The following is a 21,539-nucleotide window of genomic DNA, read 5'->3' on the forward strand; positions in this document are numbered from 1 at the left end:
AGTGTGAGGAAAAAATGATTCCCATGACTTATTTAGAGAACTATTATACTCCAAAGTAACCTCCGCGTCTGCTGACACAGTGAAAAAAAAGATATAAGAAGCACATTCTTTGATACAGAGTACATTTACTGCTTCATTTTTTACTGTTTTTCATCATTATTATTCGTGTTATCGTAAAAATGAAATCTGATATTGGCCAGCTTATTAAAAGGGCATTTCAGGGCTCGGCTGTCTCATAATCCATACCCTGAAAAATATCCTCATTTTGTCCGCATGTGCGTGTGTGTGTGTGTTTTACAGAGAGATAAAGAAAGGGGGAGAGAACTGGTGTGTGTGTGAGCATTAATGTGCAGTTGTGGATTTATCCCTTCTCCCCCCTCCTCATCCTTTTTAATGCAAAGTGCAGGCGCGAAGCCATTAGAAGGCAGAACAAGTGAGATGAGTTAGGAGAGGGTAAAAAAAAGTAGAACTGTGGGACTGTGTGCCTCCCAACACTCACACATATATCACACAAAAACGCTCGCACGTCTCTGTTTGCTAGAGGTCTGAATCTTCGCCAGATCTCTCTCGAGTCTCGTTACGATTGTGCTGATTGTAGTGGACACGGACAAACAAAGACGAGGTGTCTACTCATGTAATGGGGCCTGCTGAGGAAAAAAACAAAATCACACCACAGGGATGAGAGTTTGATAGAAAAAAACAAAGATCCATTTCTACTTTTTGCAGGTTTACATGCCATTCGAGGACATATCTAAATAATGAGGCTGAAATAGGCTCAAGTGGGAACCCAAAGGCTTTGCATGTAATCAGGCTTCCACTGGACTAACAGAGGGTGAAAGGCTACATAATACTGGAAGACTGAACTTTTCATATTTCTGCTTTTCCATAGTTGAGATCTGCTTAGTGTTAGCAGATGACAGTGGAAGTTGCTTCAACATTAAAATTGATCCCCCGTATATATCCCGAAAGCATATTGCAGATAGCATAGGCTTGTACAGAGAAAGCTTTGGGAAGAGAAAAAACCCCCAAACATGTTTGATTAGATTGTAATGAGTTGTTCCACCAGCCTGCAATCGTTATCAGAGGGGATTTCAGACTAAGATCACTATCAAATATATTGACAGAGAAGGATTTAGCCCACAGTAGAGAATAAGTCAAGCTCATGCCAAACAAAAGCGATAATGAGTTGTTTAAATGCATTGTCTCTTTGAGGGAGACTAATTCCTTTGTATGGAGTCCTCATAGTGAGAACAAACACTGATCAGCAACTTATTATACAACTAGGAGTTTATATAAGCAATCTAATATGATAATATTGTAATTCAATAATTCTGTTGGTACTAATTAGTGGCTGTAGTACCACAACTATGAACTAATTCTGCGATAAATCTAGCGTGTGTCATTTATACAGTATCTGCCTATCTATAATCTATCTTGCAGCATGTAAAACTATATCTTCTCACATTATAACACCAAAGTAGCTAAAAAATTTCATCATAGTGGAGCAAGACAACCAGATATATTAGTTCTAAAATACTGCACAGGATATGGTGCTTAATTTATTGGATGCTACTTTTAAAGTGCCTTGTTTATTTTAATCCACTGCATTTATGTGACAGCTACATTAATAAAGGATTAAACAAGCAGCCGCCAACCTTTTTCACATGTTGGAGCCCTTAGTCAAATTTGGAGTTGTCTGACTTTCTAAAAGGCCCACCTGAAAGACTCGGCTCTCTAAACCTCCCAGATGGTTCTAAAAATATCCAGCATGTTACACAAAAGCAAATATTAGTTAAGACTTAATACCATTAATGCAAATGTATGTAAAATAACCACATTTTAATTTTTTAATCTTATTTCTTAGCCTTTTAATGTCCTCTGGGGTCTGAAATCAACACCTACCAAAATAGGTATTCTTCATTGTACTCATTATGTTTTGTTATTTATGGGTACAATGATCTGTTCTACCCTTTTTCCACCCTTGCTCTGTCTGACTGGCTCTGAAGTTGACAATCTATCCATAACCAAGCAAAAAAAACCAATCAGACAAAAAGGAAGCACAACAAAAGGAGACAGGCACTGCAGCAGAACTGACTTAGAAGTCTGATGAAAAATTTTATCCATCCATTTTCCTTCACTTATCCAATTCAGGATGAGCAGTGAGGTTGGAGCATAATCCGGCTGTCATAATGTGAAACATGGGGTACAGCATGGACAGGTTGCCAGTCTGTCTTTGGACTGTGGGAAAAAATGAAATTACCCAGGAAAGAAGCCACACAAGCATGAGGAGAACATGCAAATTCCACAATGTAAGGCTCCCCTCGTAGGTACTGGGCTCAAATTTAAGCCAGTATAAAAAGAGTCACACAGAAAGTGCAGTGTAAGGGTGGAGCAGCAGAGGAGGAGAAAATGCTGGGTAAAGTTTTGAAGTGGCAGGGCTGAGCTGTGTGGTGGCGCTGTGGGAAGCCCGAGTCACTGGATGAGCTCTTCATCCCAGTGGGCTTTAGTTCTCATCCACACAGCATGATGTAAATGTCACCTCCACCAGACTCACTTATTAAGGCCACGCAGCTGGAGAGACGCCAAAGCTTGGACTGACATTCAAAATGTGCTCTAGTCAGAAGCGATATAAGAGTACTGTTTAGATATGAGTTTAAATAGTAAGAGCACTTAAAAACTGAACCAGTGAAAACACTGTGTTTTTTTCCCCTGCCACGATCACTGAACAGGCCTGTATTCAAAACTCTTTCTTCTGCAGTATCACACACCATGCTCTCAGGTGGATATATATGGACTATACATCACTGTTTATATTGATTTCAGATCATGTTCGAGTTCCCTGCACCAACAAACATAAAGACATGACCACCAGTCAATAAATCAACCTCATGTTATATTCATGCACAGCTCAACCACCGTTTTACCTCTACACCTCTTGCTGCACCTGTACAACATTAGAGTCTGCAGCAAGACAGCTAGCAGGATATAACTGAAAAACACTAGAAACAGACCACTGAAACCTAAAAAAAAAAACTTGATCCAGACCCCTGCATGAAGTGGATCTGGAACCAGTGGCTCTATATTGTAGTGGGAAGGTTAGTTGGACATTCGGATTAATCACTTATAATAAATATTTCTGCCCTGAGTGAAGTGATCTTACCCAGGATGACAGTATCGCTCTCTATCCAGAGGAAATAAGGGGTCACTAAATGATTTGATCAGCATGAACATGACATGGATCATATGCAGATTGGTACCAACTTATTCAGCAACTTCAAAACGCCGAATGAGTTTCTCTCTTGTACTTTCAGAGACTTTTAGAATCAATGCTGAGGGGCAATGAAGCTGTTCTGGTGGCACGTTACAACCCAGCACCTTACTAACATAACTTATACTCTTTGTCACCAATCTGTACATGCATTTGTATAATTCTAATGTGAAAGCTCCAAAACTAAATATACCAAAACCTAAGAGGCACTTAGTTGGTTTCATTGTTTAACAGACCAAATCTCTCCATCTTCAAAATTAGCCATATCTCAAATACATAGGGATTAAAGGCATGCTTCTTTATTGTCACCATAGAGTAAAAATAAATAAATAAATTTTTAAAAATCACAAAGTGTAGTTGCATGTTTTACCACCTCAACATTGATTAAGTTAATGCCTTTCAAATACCAGGGTTGAGAGATGACTACACAGGCCAGACAGATTTGTTGAAAGAAAAGAAAACAGAAAAGTTCTGTTTTTTAAAATAGATTATAGCACCACTAACTCTAATGCAGCCATATTCCAAACTTTGGCTTATGATGGTGTATGAGCTGTATCCTGCAGTTGACATACAGTTAGACAGGGGAAATAACTAGAAATTTATGAGGCAAGAAAGTATCACTAAAAGAAAAAATGCAAAATTGTTTTCCCTAAGTTTAATTAAAAACAAACAAACAAACAAACAAACAAAGTTGTCAAGATTTCAGCCATTAAAGCAAACATAAGATTTGACTTCAAAATCTGGAGTAACCTTGATTTCAAAGTCTGAAGATCGTCAAACCATTCACAACTCTAGACTAAAGTATTTCCTTCTTTGTCTTTTAATTGATTCATTTTCATCTTCTGACAAATTGCTTTTTGACAAATTGTTGATTCTCCATCAACAGCTTTACTTTTGCCACCTGACAGCAGCTGCTTTATTTTAATTCTTATTCTAATGGGGTATGAGACAAATACGTGGTTTAGAAAATTAGCAAGAAAGTGCCATTTTTTAACCCCATCCTTTTGTGACAGTAGATGAGCTCCTTTATTAAATGGGAATATTTGTTTTACAAAACTTTATTTGTTTTTTAAATAAACTGACCCACTTGCAGTATATTTGTGCCCCTGTTTGTTCATTTTGTTTACTTGTTTCATGTAAAAACAATTATATTTTTAAATCAAGAAAAAAAAAATTTCTAAAATTTGTCTAATAATTTTCATACTATATGTTTGGTATCGGTTTAACGGTGATGTGGTCCACCTCAGTTCACGGTTAAATGTATAATTTTAAATGTAAAGATTTTAAAAAAAAAATGTGTTTACGGGAATGCAAAAATAGTGGGTTTTTGTTTGTTTTGTTTTTTTTAATAAATCTACCACAAACAAACCTAAGTGGCCCCATTAAACCTGCTCTGTGGATTTATTCCTTCAGCACTGCGGAGAGCGGCAGCAGCGAGTGGAAGGTCAAGTTTCAGCACCACGGACAGCACCACTTTCATGTTTGGCAACACGTCAGGCTCAGAGTGGCGCTTTAAATGGTCAAAAGTAGATTTTAAAAAACCTGGACGACCTAATCGAGTCTGTACAAACCCTCCCACAAATAAATAAGCTTAAGTAAACAAATGCAGTTTCAGAACTGAAGATTTTTAACGCCAATAAAAAAAATGCGAACGTGTTTGGAGGGGGGAGGAAGAACCGCTAGGAGACAAATAATGATTAGCGCAGATCCCAATAAAACCAATCAGCAGGGAGGCTTAGGGGGAGGGGGCGGGGGTGTTGTTGTAAGTCACGATTTAAACATTAGTTCCAATCTAATTGTAAGGCACACTTGGTTTACAATAGCATCGCTAGACAAATAAGGCAACAGTCGACAACCTCTAACGGAGGTGTCAAAGCACCAAGAAGCCATTTGTAAGATTTATAAAGTTACCAGAAGGCGCCAGAGAGCGCACGTTGCTTTTCAAGAGACGTAAGTGATGCGTCATTTATTGACAGATAAGCCAACCATTGAGGGAATGACGTAAATTTGACAAGTCTGCCTTTAAAAGGGGAGAGCAAGCAGAAGGGCATTAAACAGACTGAGAGATTTATGAGCGCCAAAATTCCACATATTACGCCAATATCCAACTCGTTAAGTGTGTCTTAGAGGGCACTGTAACTATCTGAAAGTGGTCAGAAAATGCATTCGGACAAGTAAAGGTGACTACAGTTTAAGTTTCTTACATCCTCGTCCTCGCAGCGCCGGCGGTGCTGCTGAAACCGGGTTCGTTGGCTCTGCGCCGCACTCTCCCCTTCCACACTTTGCCCGAGGAGGTGGCTCGCCTCTGGAGGGTTGGGGAAGGATTTGTTCGTGTTGATCTTGCCGGTGAATCTCTGATACAGTGACGCCATGTCGACTGCTTGTCATAAAATAAAGAAGGGATAACTTGGCTCTGCTCTCAATCAATAAATGCGCGCGCGCACACACACATATACAAAAAGTTCGAGCAGGTCGATCCGCTATGGCTGGAGTGATTCGATTAGATGACGCTCTGGTTCAGTTGAAAGAAAGAAAAAAAATATATCACTCTGTGTTCAGGATGCATGGCACGTATTTTCAGGCTCGCCGGTCGGGTCTCAACGATCCTGCAGCAACGCAGTTCCCACACTTTCCCAACTTGATCCCGAACTGATGCAAATACAAGGAGGCTGAATCGAGCACCCCGGACGGACCCGAAAAAAGGGGAGAAGCCAGCCTCGGCTGGTTGATATCCCGCTTCTCTTTCCCTCCCTTGTGGTAGAAAAGAAGGTGACGGCTGATAAACGTCCAGGGAGTGATGGGGCTTTGCCTTACAAGTATTCGCAGACACCAGGTGGTGTGCAAAACAGCTGCGAACGACACAAAGCAACCTTAACACATTAAAGTGCAGGTTTTGCGGCGAAAACTTGCGGTCCTTGACTTGGCACATAGATCAGGTTGTAGTATATCTAATAGTTGTTTTTTTTGTTGTTGTTTGTTTTGTTTTTAATCTTTGCCTCCATTTGGGTTACAGACCCGCTTTGCAGAGAGCAAGAGTGCCCTCATGTGGACGACGGCGCAGAACACCCAGACAGGCATGACACATTTTCAAGGAGACAGGTTTTCATAGAGCATAAAATAGGAAGATTGGTTTCTCTGATATCACTCAGTGAGATTTCCCGCGGTTCCAATCTTCCATATTAGTCTATACCCTCCGTGTTTTAGGCGACAGGTGACAAGAGACCCTTATTTGCTTTCCTATTAAACAACAAAAATATGCTGTTTTCTTGCAAAATGCAAGCTGCAAACAGAGATGAGACGAGTCACTGCCTTTAAGACAGAATAAACTTGCATTTTAAGCCTGCAGCTCCATTAAATCACACATCAAGCTAATTATTTCTATTACTGACTCATCTGCCTGTTGGTTTCCTGTTTTAACAGAATAATGATGTATAATTTCGAGGAGCCCAAAGGGACCTCTTCGAATTGTGTGCTGTCATCTCAGCAGCCATCCAAATCCTAAGGACACTCACTGTCTTGTTTATTACTTTCTTATATCATATGAGAATAAAAAGCATAAAACCCTCAGTCACATCTGAGATGCTGTATCTGATAAATGTTTGGCTTTTTTTTTTACATAACAACTGAATTAAATGATTGCTTGATTATTAAAAGAGCTTTAAATTAATTATCTGTGTATCTGTTCAAACAAAACAACTTTGGATGTTTTGAAATGAAGAAAAGAGCCACCTTTACACTTGCTAAAGTAAAAGATTACACACTTTATATTTCAAGAAGGAAAACATCTAAAGGCAATCAAAACTGTTTCTTTGTGATGCTGACTGGCCTCTAAGACACACTTCTTTTTTTTGCTGTGCCAGCACGAGGAGACTCATTTTATACAACAGACCCGGAATCTGTCATCTAATTTGATTTTGTGAGTAGTCACAGGATACAGAACACCTCCCTCTGTGTATTCAACAAGCTCAGCATGCTGGGATTTCTGCCAAACACAGACTAACTCATCCACTCACCACAGCCCAACTACCTCTCAAGTTCTTGAGTCCTCAAGGAGAAGCTTAACGCCACATGAATTGCAAACATCCCGCGCATATAACAGCCCACATCTGTTTAGATTTACCCTTTAATTAAGATGACTTCCTAAAAAAAAGATTTGACAGACACACACTGCCACAGCTCCCAACTTGCACAGTACTGACTCATGCCCCCACCCCCCAAAAAATGTGTTTCAACCCATCAAATCCATCTCAGACTGTGGCAGATAACCCAGAAATGGAATTCAATTTTTAGATACTTTGATGCAATTAAGCAGAAGGAGAAGAAAAAGAGAAAAAAGCCTGTGAAGCAAGATATGTCAAACAGCGGGAAATCCTGAGAGTACTGATGCAGTTAATGTTAAGGTGGGCTGAGTAACATCCTCAGCATGATTATTAATAAAATTAAGAAAGGAAAGAAACTTTCCAGACTGGCATTGTAGTTTGACTTAGACTTTCTGCCATTTTCTCGCATCCGATTAACTTACTGACTGAGATCATACATGGACAGAATTGGATTATTTCTGGGCCTCCCCATTGGTGGATGTGGAGCAAAACGCAGCAGTGCTGTGAGCAGATCAGCGCTAAATCTGGGCAGCAGAGGGCAGAGTTGCATGTTCTAATCCCAGTCAGAGTATTTTGTTTGTGGGCAAAGACTGGCTGACATCAGCTGAGCGGGACACTGAAGATTTTAAAAGGATGAGAGAAGCTAAAAAAAAAAGTCAGCTATACTGAAAAATACACCTTTCCAAGTGATATTGGCCGATAACCCAACTTAGCTGCTTCTGTTTCTTTTTAAATTAGACCTACAAATTATATAGAGCAATCACAAATGCAACCTTCCCAGATGTGTAAGTGTTGGGGTGATTCTTTCAGTTCTGTGCCAAGAATTCACTACTGTCTAGTGGCTAAGAGCAACTTCATTTCAAAATATTTATTCCTATATTTTTTTTAAGTAAATAAATGCCACTCAGCTACCTAAGGAAAAAAACATCAATATGACAATTTTGCTTTCATTCAAAAACTGCAAGCACACTCACAAGTTCATTTGCCGGAGCATCCCATTCTGTCAAGCAGCCCCCATGATTTATGATGGATAGTTTCTCATTTCATGCTGCTGTGCAAGAGCCATACTTATCAGGCCACATGTCTCTCCCTGGACTGGAACTACTCTGGAGGGCTGCACTCTCTAAATCCTTTCCTCCATCATAAAAATGAAGGCAGTGCAGAAGCAGCTGCCACAGTAAAGGTGGCAGAGGGAGTTGTTGGGTCGCCGTCCACAGTATTTTCAAAAGCTGTGTCATTGCCAGCACATCTTCAGCTGCTGGACTGCCAGACAGCAATTAATGTGTGCCAAGGGAGGCGGTCGATCATTCTGACAAGCTTTAAGCAACATGAATTATACAAAAGATCAATTTTTTTATGCTAAGGGAATAAATGTCGAAGGTATTAAAAGTTCATGATTTAAAAGGTGAAGTTTAACCCTCAAAATTTTGCCCTAGGAACCCATAAGAATGACAATCCATTAGGGATAAGGGGGCCTTAGGGAGACTTTCTTAGATAAGAATCCATTCTAAAAACTGAATCTCACAACTTGCACAAATTAGGATAAGATGAACTTAAAAGAGAATGAGAATGAGTAGAGTCATACAGTGCTGCCCTCATTACATTCACATATATGGCACTGGAGCAATCAATCTAGCTGGAAAAGTTGAAACAGAGAAGGCGAGGTCTTCCAAGTATGTATCATATAAAAGACACATTTGACCTTGTCAGAAGAGAAGAAAATCCCCCAGCTGACGATGTGACGGGAGCAGGCATTCACAGCAGGAGCAAAAGTTCAGGTGCAGAAGAAAGAAAGAGCAAGAACTCATGAATTTATACGGTGGTGTCACATTTCACTGTTGCAGTCCATTTCTCACTGAGGATACTGTCATAAAGCTCCACCTCCAATCCTGAGCTTCACAGAGGGAGGATCAGTATAGTCATTACCCGGGATATTCGGGTCTGTTGGACCTCTAGCTGATGATGAGGGAACCCAATTTGAAAATGCAGTCGCCTGACACACCCCACACTAAGTATCTCCGAGATGTAGCAGCTGCAGTTTAAAATGCGGTAGGTTATAAGCCTGATTGATTTAAAGGCTTCTTCTTGGGTTCTTGGATTCTCAGAGAAGTTTCAGCTTCAGATTAAAAACCTTTTTTGTGTTCTCCATGCTCGTTGAGGAATGTGTGTATATGTGTGCGTGTTTGTGGCTGTTGGCTTGAGGCTTGTTTTGAATGACAGGGGAAGATTGAAGGTGGTGGAGCCTGACGCTGTTGGACTTAAAATTAAATGGCCAAATTAATAGGTGCTGTCACTTGCTGCTGTGAAACCACCTACTCGCCTCAACACCAATCCGAAGGCAACATCGCTCTTTGATCGACACTCCCCATCTGCCCCAGCGCCAGGGCGGTGATCTCTCATGACGAATCGGAGCATTGGGAAGGAGAAACAAATCTCGGAAATGACAAATAACACGAGAAGGGGGGGAGAAAAAAAAAGTTTTGACAAATCATATTTTGCTCATGCGGCAGTTTTTATGATGTGTCTATATCAACTGTGGATTTGCCAGGAAAGTGACATGAAGCATGGCAAATTGAGTCGAAATCCTATTTGAAATGGGCAAGATAAAGTCCCCAGGAAATTTAGAGGGACAGCATGAGCAGGAAGGAGGTGCTGAAGTGGGGGGGAAATAGAAAAGAGCCAGGAGCTGTGAGCGGGTGTGAGCCGTAACGATGGGTGAAACATGAGTGCCTATCAAGTGTAAGAGGCACAAAGGTAATCTGCAAATGCAGGGCTGGAGAGGAAGAGGGGGGGAAAATGCATTTGTTATCTCAGGCTTCACTGTTGACTTGGATCCCATTTCCCAAATAGGACCAGCAGAATCATTTCACGTATGGTGGAGATGGTGGTCCAAGTAGAGAGAGTCTGTGTGCTGAGGGCTGATTTATCTTTCTGGCAGCTCAGCAATAACCAAACAAATCCAGTACCAGGCCTCGGTACTGGATTTGTTGCTAGCTACTGTATGATCCATGGCTCTTTTTGAAGAAGTATTATTCTAAACAATATCTATAATTAATTAAAACCTAAAAACTTTCCATCACCATTATAATACAGTGTGTCTGTTTTGTGCTGCTTAAAGGGCTAGTAAGTACAATTTCGTCATTCAAACTATTTATTTTTTAAATACGTACTTACATTTTCAAGAATAGAAGGAAATGTAACTGTAAACTGTAATTTTTCAAGGTCCTATACTCAAGCCACCCACAGAGCTAATATGTACAGAAGCTTTAAAAGATTACAGTAACACTGAAAAGATTTATAAAGGTGTTATTAGTATGACTGTTTCAATAACGGATCAGAGCATTGGGCTGCTTTTCAACTGAAGTTGCCTCTTAACATCTGAGTCAGTTCATAACGCTAATTAACAATTACTATGTTATCTAACAGTACTTTCAGTACTGACTGAAATTAAATGTGAATAAAACTTTTTTGTCTAGATTAGATTTTTCTCATTTCATCAGCTTCAGTGTTAAGCCTACAACTCCCAGGATACTTAGCATGTCTTTTGTTATCATTTCAAAAAAGAAACCCATTCCAGAAAGAAAAATGTCAAGGTGTGTGTTATAATTACAATTTTTTTTAGATGTTATCTAGATGCTAAAGCTATGTGATGTATAAAACTGAGTGTGTTATGTTAAGTCACAGTTTTAGATGAGTTACTGGCTGCCATTTGGGTTCAAGAATGAGTTATTTGGAGCACATGTATTTGTGATTCAAGAAAGAGAAGTCCTATTGACCTATGATTTTTACTCCATCACCACTGAAGTTGTGGGATAATAATTAGAGAAGAACTCTATTGTGTGTTTCTCTGTGTTTATACACATTGGTGGCAACAGATGGTTGCTCCTCCCTGAGCCTGGTTCTGCTGGAGGTTTCTTCCTGTTAAAAGGGAGTTTTCCTTTTTTTATTTCGGTTGTCGTTTCCAACTCAGCTGCAGCTTCTAAGCTGTCAGCCCCATACAAACACCAACAACCTCACTCAGGACCCAGTCCATACCTAAATGTAGTGGAGGTGTGATGAGCTGATGCCGCTCAGGTGTGTCCACCTCCCCCGCAGCAGCGCCACAGGCCACGCCCTGCCACACAGTTGTTATCTGCATGCATGGTGTTTTGTGAGATGGGCATCCCTCTGAACTCATCCCATATGGACATGTGGTCTCAACTTCTTTGGATCCCATTTAAACAGACTGAGAATACTTAAATGTTATTTTTCAACATGGAGGGCTCCAAACAAAGGTAGAAACACTCAAATGAGACACAAACACTGGTCTCCTGACTGAGAAGCTATGTTTAACTCAATTTTTCCTATTTTCTGTATGTTTTATAATTTATACAGTAGACCACAGTTTCTTCATGGTGACAATGTGTGACAATATGTGATAATGTGTAAAAAAGAAATAGTCATAAATTGTAACAACAGTAATTATGTCCAATTAGATACCATGATTTATTTTTCAATAAGATCTCAACAGCAGAGGGCAGTGTTTCGCATGTGTTGAACTGTTTATAGATGTGTGCTTTTATCCCAATTTCCTCAAAAAGCTTGTTTACTGTAAATCTTCATTGTATACAGGGAAAAGTTTTTACTGAACAGGTTTAATAAAGGTTGCATTAATTCACTGCACCATCATGTGGTACAAACTGGTATTACACGAAAGTACAGCATAGCCCTAGTTCAACTTCAGCTGATGTCTCTTCAACGCTATATATAGACGTTTTTAAGATAAAGTCATAATTGCTAAAACCTATTTTTAAACAGTTATGTGCAATAAGTGGCTCCAAAATAAATTTTTTGGATGAATTTTATGTATGACAAAAACACATTTTCATTCTTTCGTCCAAATTCTGTCTGGCATATACGTATTATAAAACTTTGGTTATCTCCAGTACAATTTTAATTCTGTTAACAATGCTCAGCTGTTCACTGTGTGGGCTGGAGCTTATTAATTTAATTTAATACTGTACCAGTTGCTTCCACAGAAGTGTTACCAGATGAACATTATTAATCTACAGTAAGAAGTGAGGCGTCTAGCTACTCGACTTCCCTGTTTTCTTTGTTTTGCTGCAAGCACTGCTTATTGCAGCACAGCATACGCCCCAGCCCTCTGTTAATTTGTACCTCCAGATGTCCCTCAAATTATATCTGCATGAGGTGTACAGAAGCCAGAAACATGCTTAGAAATAGGATAAAAATGGATGGTGCAAATAGAAAAGAAAGAAAGAAAGAAAGGTTTGATTAAAAAAAAGGGTCTGAAAGAATGAAAAGTTCTAATAAATATGCCCCAACTAGACTTTTGGCATTTGAACTTGCCGCACACGTACAGTAGACACGCACACACACGCACACACACACAAACCTCAAATCCATGATCGTGAAAAAGCTTTGTTATTACTACAACAACCTGCTGTCATTATCTGATGGCTTTTTAATTTGTTTTACTAGAGGATTTCAGTCACAATTTTGACTAGAGGCCAAGTGAACTGGCCAGAATGCATTAACCATGACTTCAATTAGCAGAGAAAAATCAATACATTCAATTCCACATTAGTCATTTCTCCACTCAGCTTTTTTTGTTAGGTATTCTGGCTCAGAAAGTGAAAAGGTTGTGTGAATGACTAAAAAAAACATATAGAAAACCAGTGGATTTAAAGTAATTATTGATTTGTTTGAGGAGAAGTAGGGTTTAAATGCCACAGAGGAGCTGCGTCTGAGACAAATGTCCACAGAGAAAATCGCTTATTCATATTTCAGCCTTTGCTGCGTTGCAGTCAATCATCTGTCATTTCCAAAAGAATCAATACCAAGTCTCACTTTTCTTCTAATATATCCCACGTTTTTACAGAACTAATCTGCCACATACCACAAAAAGTGTTTTCTAATAACATTTATATATTTCTACCAAAATGTCATTACAGCACACTCTCCTGCACACTCATCCCTCCCCCTGCTTCTTACTTAGCAAGTGAAGCATTTCTGCCTTTTAAAGTGAGAAATTTCCATTTGGGATAATAGTTCATAGGAACCATTTTAGTGTAAAAAAAAAGTGATTGGAATTAGACGCATTAGCTGGCAAATGAGACATCTTCACATGAAGTAGTGATATGTGTTGTCTGCCTCGGGAGGTATGAGGGAGCTCTGTATTAAAATCTGGCACATCAAAACTCTCAGACAGGCCTGGCTGAGGCTCACGGGCTGTAAATCATCTGATCTGCACGTATCAAAGGGCTGGACCCCGCCAGGCTCTGGGACATGGGGAAGGTGAGCACTGGATTCAGCACATCGATGTTAAAGTGTGCTAGTGGTGACTAGTTGATGAAACACATTGAGACCTGCGGATTCAGAGTCTAAGAGGACAGAGAGAGGATGGGATGGGGAGGGAGACCTGTCAAGATATGAATCAGGATGAAGCCTGAAGGAAAAGATTGATGGGTTTCTTCACATTTTTTCAAACTGAAAATAAAATACTTTTCCATGGTCAAAATGAGCAAAAATTCAGAAAAGCATCTACTTTGCTGCTTTGGGCTGGCAAAAAGTTTAATATAAACCAAAAACCTACACCTACAGTTAAGGTGTAGGTCTAACACCTACAGTTAGAGCTAATTATATAAAAGGACCAGTGGGAAATAAATGCACAAATCTGACATAAAGTTGTTGTTTTTTGTGTTTGTTTTCTGTAACCATAATCTAAAAATCCTACTTTTGTAAATGCTTTTTTAGCAATGGAGCCCTGGAAGAGCTGTTTCTTGCTAGCTGCTATACATAGTTGTGTATTCATTTGCTATTTATTTGCATTATTATGAGTCAGAGGAGACACTCCAGCTGTGATGTACATCACACTCTGAGTCAGTCTGGTGATTCTGGTTTGCAGAATCCTTTGTAAAAATGGACTTTAATGGCTTTTCCAATATGGTGTTGTCTATAAATCGCTGAATATGGGAAAAAATATGGGATTTAAAAAAAAAGCTGCTGTTGTAAGTTGTAGGAATTTAACAAGTGACCCAGACCAATTGACGTTCTCTTACAAATGCTTTTTCTTTCTTTTTTTATAGCACATCATCTTTCTTGCCATGCACTTTAAATAAAGAGTGCATGTTGTAAGATTATTTAGTGAACATTTCAAATGTCAGCTCCTGAAAACTAATATTTTATTCAAACTAATTAAAGATTTGCAACTTGACCACAGTTGCTCACACACCACTGGAGGTGTCTTTAGCGGTCTAAAAAAACATCTATCGGAGCCACATATTACTGTAGCTTCTCCTCAGTTTATTGGATTTTTGTGTCGCTCTACAGTGCATGTAAGCATTTAGTGGCTACAGGTACTGTTGATTGTCTGAGTGCAGCAATCCACCTAAACCCATGAAAAAAATGTTGTTACAGCCACTGAACCCAGGGTCACTTTACAAGTGTGTTGCTGCAGCATACATTTTATTCCCAAACAAGTGGCCAACCCTTAAATGTCTCACCTTGTATTTGAATCATGTTCAATTGAGCCCACTGAAATGACTGAACTTTCACAAGTTTTATGGGTTGAAATCAGGGGGCCGAATATGCACGTGACGAGGATAACACATGAGTGGAGAAATGTGGATGCTATGAGACAGGCGGAGAGCCTGATTTAACTTCCACCTTAACCCCAGAGCCTTGAAATATGGTGAGTGAGTTATGAAGGGGAGCCCTGGGGGGGCAGCACTAGCCATCAATGATGCAGTCATCCTGTCATTGTGCCCAGACAATATAACACTCACAGTCCAGTGGTCTGACCCAGTGGGCTGCTCATGTCGACTGACACAACGGACCAGATTCATGCTTGAAATCCAGAGAATGATTAATATTTTCATTAAAATGAGAGCCATGCCCGTGAGTATGCTTTTAAATGTGATCTTTCTTTTTTCCTTTTTTTTTTGAATGACAGAAAACTGGCAACAATTCAAAGCTAAAAAAATGACAAAAGAGCAGGAAGTCTGAAAGTCTGATTAGTGAAACAGCATCATGCAAACCACATGGGCTTAAATAACAGTAATAAAGAAGCGGCATGGGCTCAGAAATGCTAAGCTGCAGCCGCATTCAGTGATCCAGCTCAACAGTTCTTCAGTATGCACACTACAGCATGAGTGCAGCTTCAGCCTTACCATTTTGGAGGTGGTGGTATCGATCTGCTGGGTGACAATTAGCATTGACATGACTGAAGTGACACTGAAACCTCGTCCTGCGCTCTGCTCCTCTGCTCTCCTTTTCTCCAGTACAGAAAAAAGTCCTCTGGACAAGTGCCGAATGAGTGGGAGAATTCACCTAAAGTGGGAGGATTAGTGAAGCCCCCTTCCCCGAGCCTGAGACCCTTCTGTCAGCTGACTGGCACACTCCAGGCTCACTTCCACCTTAGCCAATCAATCACATAGCTGCATGGATGCTGTCTGATGCACTGTGATCCATTTGCCAGGATGGGTTCTTTTGGAAATGTGTGCTCCTCGGCTTCACTCGCTCCGGCTGTCGCGCTTACCCCCCTCCTCAAACACACATCGCACACAAACACACTTCTCCCCTTTCTCTTCCACAGCACTCTGGCTATCCCTCTCTGACTTTTCTCAGCCTCTCGATCTTTCTCATTGACTCTGCTCCTTTATGGGGTTTATCAGTCTTTGTCTCTCCAAGACAAGTCGTCTTCTCGAACTCTCACTAGTAGTAGCTGCACACAGTCTGTGCATTCGGCTACTCTCTCCCCTCCCCTGATTCATTCTCAGTCTTATCCCTACCTTTCTCCCTCCCTACTAAGCTCTTCCCCACAAGAGGCTGGCTATTTTTTTTTTTCTTTTTTGGCGGGTTCAACACCTGAACTAAATTGGAGGTTTTAACATAATCTTTTGGTCTGGCTATGAGAGAGAGACATCTGCCAGCAAACACAGCCAAAGATCATTCTTTTACATCTTCATTGCTGCTTTAGTGAGGCAAAGGTGTGTGTGTGTGTGCGTTTGTGTGTGTCTGAGTTGGCAGGTGGGTAAAGAGACAGAAAGAAAAGAAGGGAGGGTGAGGGAAAACACAAGAACAGACGGGAGGCAAAAAAAATGTCTGTGCTGCTAAAATAAATACAGGGAATGCACCATAATGCACCAAACAGAAGCTAATGCATGTATGAAAGTTGCCATCTGATGTTTGAATGGCTGGAGTTATTGCATCATACCTGGCGTCAAAGGAACTTTTGACCGAGTTTGTGTTTTCCCTCGATGAATGAGGTGTCTGCTGCTGTCCACCAATCTGCAGATCAATTTAATCAGTCCCTGTGTTAGGTTGTAATAAAGTGGCGGTGATGTATTCGTGCCATGAATTGAACCTCATAAATTATCGCCACCTCTTTGGAAGATTGGTCTTGGGCACAACGCAATCTAAATTTATGTAGCGTTTATAGCTACAGCGTGGTAAGCCAAAGTGGGAAAGTAGAACGACCGGTCGTACACATGCCCAACAGTAGCAAGGGCAAAAGGTACTAAATGAGAAGCAGTGAAAGAACACCAGAGTGGCACTGAGCCTGGATTGGAAAAGGCTGAATGTTCTACCCCAGGGCAGAACAAAGTTTTGTGATAAGAAACTTCTGGAAGTTTTCAGTTGAGTTTCATTTGCTTACACGATATTGGTCAGACCCTGTAAACTTTGAAGGTCAACTTTATTCAGTCTACAAAAGTACAGGAACAAACAAACTGGCTGCTGCTGACGAAAACCATTCGGATATTGACAGAAATGCAAGTAAGACGACCTCTTGTTGGTTTTGTTCCAACAGATACACGAAGAAAAAAAAGAATTCAGAAAGTAAAACATACATTCACAAATACAATCAGTTACTCAAATAACAGCTATTGATGTCATTATTAGAACAGGTCTCAGTGAACGTCTAACAGGGATGCTCCAATCCATCTTTTCCCCTCCTGCAAGGCATATTAAGACCACTTCTGAGCATCTGCCAAAAACAGACAAATGATTCAATACCATTTCCCCTGATTTAAAATTTGTACACTACCTTGTCTAGAATTTAAGAGAACCCATCCATCCATCCATCCATCTATCCATCCATCCCCTTAAACACTTATTCAACTTTAAGTCCAGAAGGCCTTTATGACCTTTCGTGGGGTAGGAGGCAGGCTACACCCTGGACAGGTGAGAACTCTCAGGATCACTGAACCCTAAACCCCATAATGAAGTTGGCATTACGAGGTGCTGGGGCAGCCATCTGCTGTGACTGATCGGTGGTAATGGTTTACTTTCTATGTAACCTTTGACTGATCAAAAAATAAACCTTATTTTTAACAGCAAAAAAAGTTAAGACAAAGTTTGCTTTACTGTAGGGGTTGTGCTAGTAAAATATGCCAATTGTGGTGAAACAGACTCCAAAAAACAGTAAATACTAGTAGTTTTCCAGTTCTATTAGTAGGCCTTCGCCACCGATTTTGTGAGGTGGCTAAAAGGGTGTTCACAATGTACACCAAAATCCATGAGTATGGGAGGATCTGCTTATGTTTAATTGAGTTATATTTCAAGATTCGATGATGAGCTCAAGGCTCCACGCGGATGCCCATTTGCCTGCTAACATTTTCTGACGGCACACACTTTTCTTCTGCGACTCTACAATGCAACAACTACGTATGTGCAGTTCAGGTGGATTTCAAAGTAGTCAGGAATAACTACTTCTAGGCAGCCAACTGTGTCCATGTCTGCAACCAAGTATAATCCTTGCATAATAGAACAGGAGCAGAAGCGCTTTAAAAGACGTAATACTGGGATAACTGTCAGTACAACCAGAGCCACCTACCAGATCAAGCATATAGCTTAGGCTGTGGTTGTTTCCACAGTTTAACTTAGTCTGTCACAGTTAGTTGAAGCTGCCAATCAAGGAGGTCATGTACATCACTGCTTTGCAAGTGATCGGTCATAACAGGGATGGTTCCTCCTGTGGTTCAGCACCCCCTCCGACTGACAGAAGTCAGGTTACCAACAGGTAACCTCAACAGCAGTTGCCCTGCAGTAGAGAAGCTGTTACTCCCTGGTGTCTGTTTAATTCTGCACACAGAGGAACGCAAGAATCATGCTATATGAGAATATTAAAGCATGAGAAACACTACTTCCTTGTGAGGACATTTTACACTTTTGACTTATGACATACACACTTCACACCTTTATTTCTACCTGAATTAATAATTACCAGAAGAGTTCAAAAACACACAAAAGAGAAGCTTTCACATTTTAGATGGTAAGTGTGACTAGATTCTCCATTCTGGGGGAAAAAAATAAAAGAATAGTTGGTGGTTAAAAAGAATTTCTGTTATTTTTTTACGTTTTACTCATAATTTTCGATAATTTAATTTCTTTTTTCCTCCTCATTCTTTTGGACATGCCTCCCAGGAAATTGCAGATATAAAGCACATTTAACTGCTGAAAGGCTTTTTATATTCTGTGCAGAAAGTGTTTACAGGTTCACAATAACAAAAGCAACCGAAGCAAAGTGGACTGTAAACAAGAGGGAACAGGGGAGCCTCTAGGAAAAAATGCACGCAACAAAGAAAAAGGAACATTGTATACCAAGGCATCTAATAAAGGAGCAGTTTTCTATTCAGCTGAGGTAAATAAATGCCCTGAGCCTCATTTCAGAATTTATGGGAAATAGTCTTGATATTCAGGAGTAAAACCAACTCTTCAACAATTTCAGAGATATTTAAGAATATCATGCTGTTAAAACATAAGAAGGTCCTCGTTCACCTACAGAGACAAATTTTTCATCTTGATGTCTGATGTTGATGTTTCATTGCACAGAAAAAGTCACCGCAGCTGCAAAGGAAAATAAATAAACAATAATAAAAAAAAAACAGCATTTGCTCGGCATGCCACATTTGGATTTAGATTGCTAATATTTTATAGTTTACAGATTCACCAGACCATGTGATTAGTTGCATTCCAATCGTGAAAGCTAAAGTAACAAAATTAACTTGTTCAATTGAGTTCCTGGTTGAATTATCATGTATCGAATTGATGAATAACCAAACTGGGTGAAGAAATGCCTTAAACGCGTTTGACGAGCTGCCCAAACTCCTTTGTTGCCTTGTAAACAGACAAAAATCCAATCAGTACACAAATTTAAACTCTTTTTATTTGTGTTAATGCTTAAAGGGAGCTATAAACATCACATCTGCTTATTCAAAAGCTTAATCAGAAATATTAATTATTGTTTCACTAGTATAAGACGATTGTGACATGTGTCTGTGTGACAAAAACAGTTAAAGATCCATCAAAACTTGTTAAATATTATAACAAGTGGAGCCGATGGTTGACAGTATCAGCCATAAGCCTTGCCTGTTAACTAACACCTGGATAAGGGCACTGTCCTCCACCTGATCCCTTTAAACCCATTAATTCCATTATTGAGCCCTGACTTTTCAATCCCCTCAGATTACAAGAAAGGAGTGAGGAGACAAAATGAAAAAAGTCCCTGAGGTCTGAAGAAGCACTGAAGGCAATTCCAATATATTGTCTTGGAGAATGAGGCTGGATGGAGCCAGAGTGAGCCAGGTAAGGCTACTCTGCTTAAGAGAAGAGTCAGACATAAAATGAAAACCATAATCAGTTAAAAAAAAAATGACAAGAATTTAAAAAAAATATGCACTCTAGGCTCTTGCAAAAGCTTTAAATGAGGAAAATGCCCAACTGGAAAATTTAATCTAAGCATGATTCTGAGAACAAACAGGAAGCAAACATATTGCTCGAAATCATGCAGATGAAAAATGACCGTGATGCAGTACAAATCCATTTCAAAATAGCTTTCCATTTTTTTGATTAGCAAGCAGTTCAGCATTTTCCTAATTTAATCTGGCCCCTGAATTGAATTTGTATTACAGCCATAGTTAATAACTTGACATTCTGCATATGACTCTGTGCTATTTAGATAAGTGATGGGACTTCTTTGAACACCCACATGCCAAATTGCCCCATTGCTCATAATAAAACCCATGTCTAAATGATTCGCTGCTGTTATATTTTATTGGAATTGTTAATAATAGGACTATCAGAATATAATGCCAGGTCCATGTGTCGGGATACCACGGAGTAAAAAAGAAGAAGAAGAATCTTCAGGGAGGATTCGAGAAGATGAAAAAGACTGAAATGGCATTCATGCGGTGGCTTGTGAATAAAAGATGAAAGTTTTGACTTGGCTCCAAGTTTCTTCTCTCTTGTGGCTCATCTCAATTACTATAGAGGCGGTTTAGAGGAGAACAGAGTCAGTAAAGTACACACTAAAGAGGAGCTGATGTGGGAACGCTCAAGGAAATTTTTCATATTTAATACGTGGAGGACAATGACTGACACTTCAGAAAGCAACAGAGTCCCCAAACACAAAGTAACATCACAATATGCCAAAGCTCAACCTACATTTCACGCTGTGCTGAGTCTAAAAAAAAAAAAAAGCGCTCAAGTGTCATGGCGCACCTCAATCAATCATGCCTGGAGAGCAACGGCCTCTTTCAACACATAAAGCTCTCTCTGTTTTTAAAGGCAGAAAGACGTGATTCAGTCTATTCTTTTGACCACTCTTGTTTTACTGCAAGCAATAATTCATTTTCACCTTTGACTTATTTTCAGCAGAAAGTTTCAGATGGAGCAATATTGGTTAGACTTATATGTTTTCATTGATTTTTCTGTTCACACAAAGATGTTAAGCTTTGTGCTATGAGAAGACGCAGTTCATTGCAATTTAGGTAAATAGGACTGTGTCACCTCAAGACCAGCTGTGAAAATGCTTTTGCGCACAGAATTATTGAACTGAATGCCATGAAATATGGTACAGTCCAAAGAATGAACTTTGTGATAGATTAAGTACATGGCGAAAGCTCTCTCATGGTTTGGCGCTGTATTTCAGCCAGTGGTGTTGTGAATGCTGTCAAAATATCTAGAATTATTAATGCAGAGGAGTACCTCCAGATTTTTAACCACCATGTAATACCATCTGGAAAGTGTCTGATTGGAAACAGTTTCATTTGTCACCATGATAAAGGTCTTAAACACACTGCTAATGTAGTAACACCATGACTGAATAGAACACATGCACAGAGTGAAACACTATCAGTCATGGATTGGCCTCCCCAGTATCCAGACCT

At 39.8% G+C, this 21,539-nt stretch overlaps 1 protein-coding gene and 1 long non-coding RNA gene across 5 annotated transcripts in view; one reads left to right on the forward strand and one right to left on the reverse strand.

The window, feature by feature from the left end:
* dpp6a (dipeptidyl-peptidase 6a) overlaps positions 1-21,539 on the reverse strand; it is a 248,968-nt gene that overhangs the window by 175,358 nt on the left and 52,071 nt on the right. Inside the window, exon 1 of one of the 4 annotated variants that reach the window (XM_019362999.2) lies at positions 15,540-16,085. The exons of 2 other annotated variants lie outside the window; for them this stretch is intronic. In XM_019362999.2, coding sequence (XP_019218544.1) covers positions 15,540-15,590 — 51 coding nt within the window. In that variant the 5' untranslated portion in view covers positions 15,591-16,085. Of the gene's footprint in view, positions 1-5,472; positions 6,053-15,539; positions 16,086-21,539 lie in introns of those variants that run through there. One more of the 4 variants, XM_005449086.4, reaches the window with a different exon arrangement.
* On the forward strand, positions 11,479-20,727 carry LOC109203543 (uncharacterized). Its single transcript, XR_002063274.2, has 3 exons — positions 11,479-11,642; positions 19,837-19,956; positions 20,445-20,727. It is a non-coding gene; the product is annotated as an uncharacterized LOC109203543 (long non-coding RNA).

Source organism: Oreochromis niloticus, linkage group LG9, assembly GCF_001858045.2.
Source record: "Oreochromis niloticus isolate F11D_XX linkage group LG9, O_niloticus_UMD_NMBU, whole genome shotgun sequence".
In the NCBI taxonomy this organism is placed as follows: Eukaryota; Metazoa; Chordata; class Actinopteri; order Cichliformes; family Cichlidae; genus Oreochromis; species Oreochromis niloticus.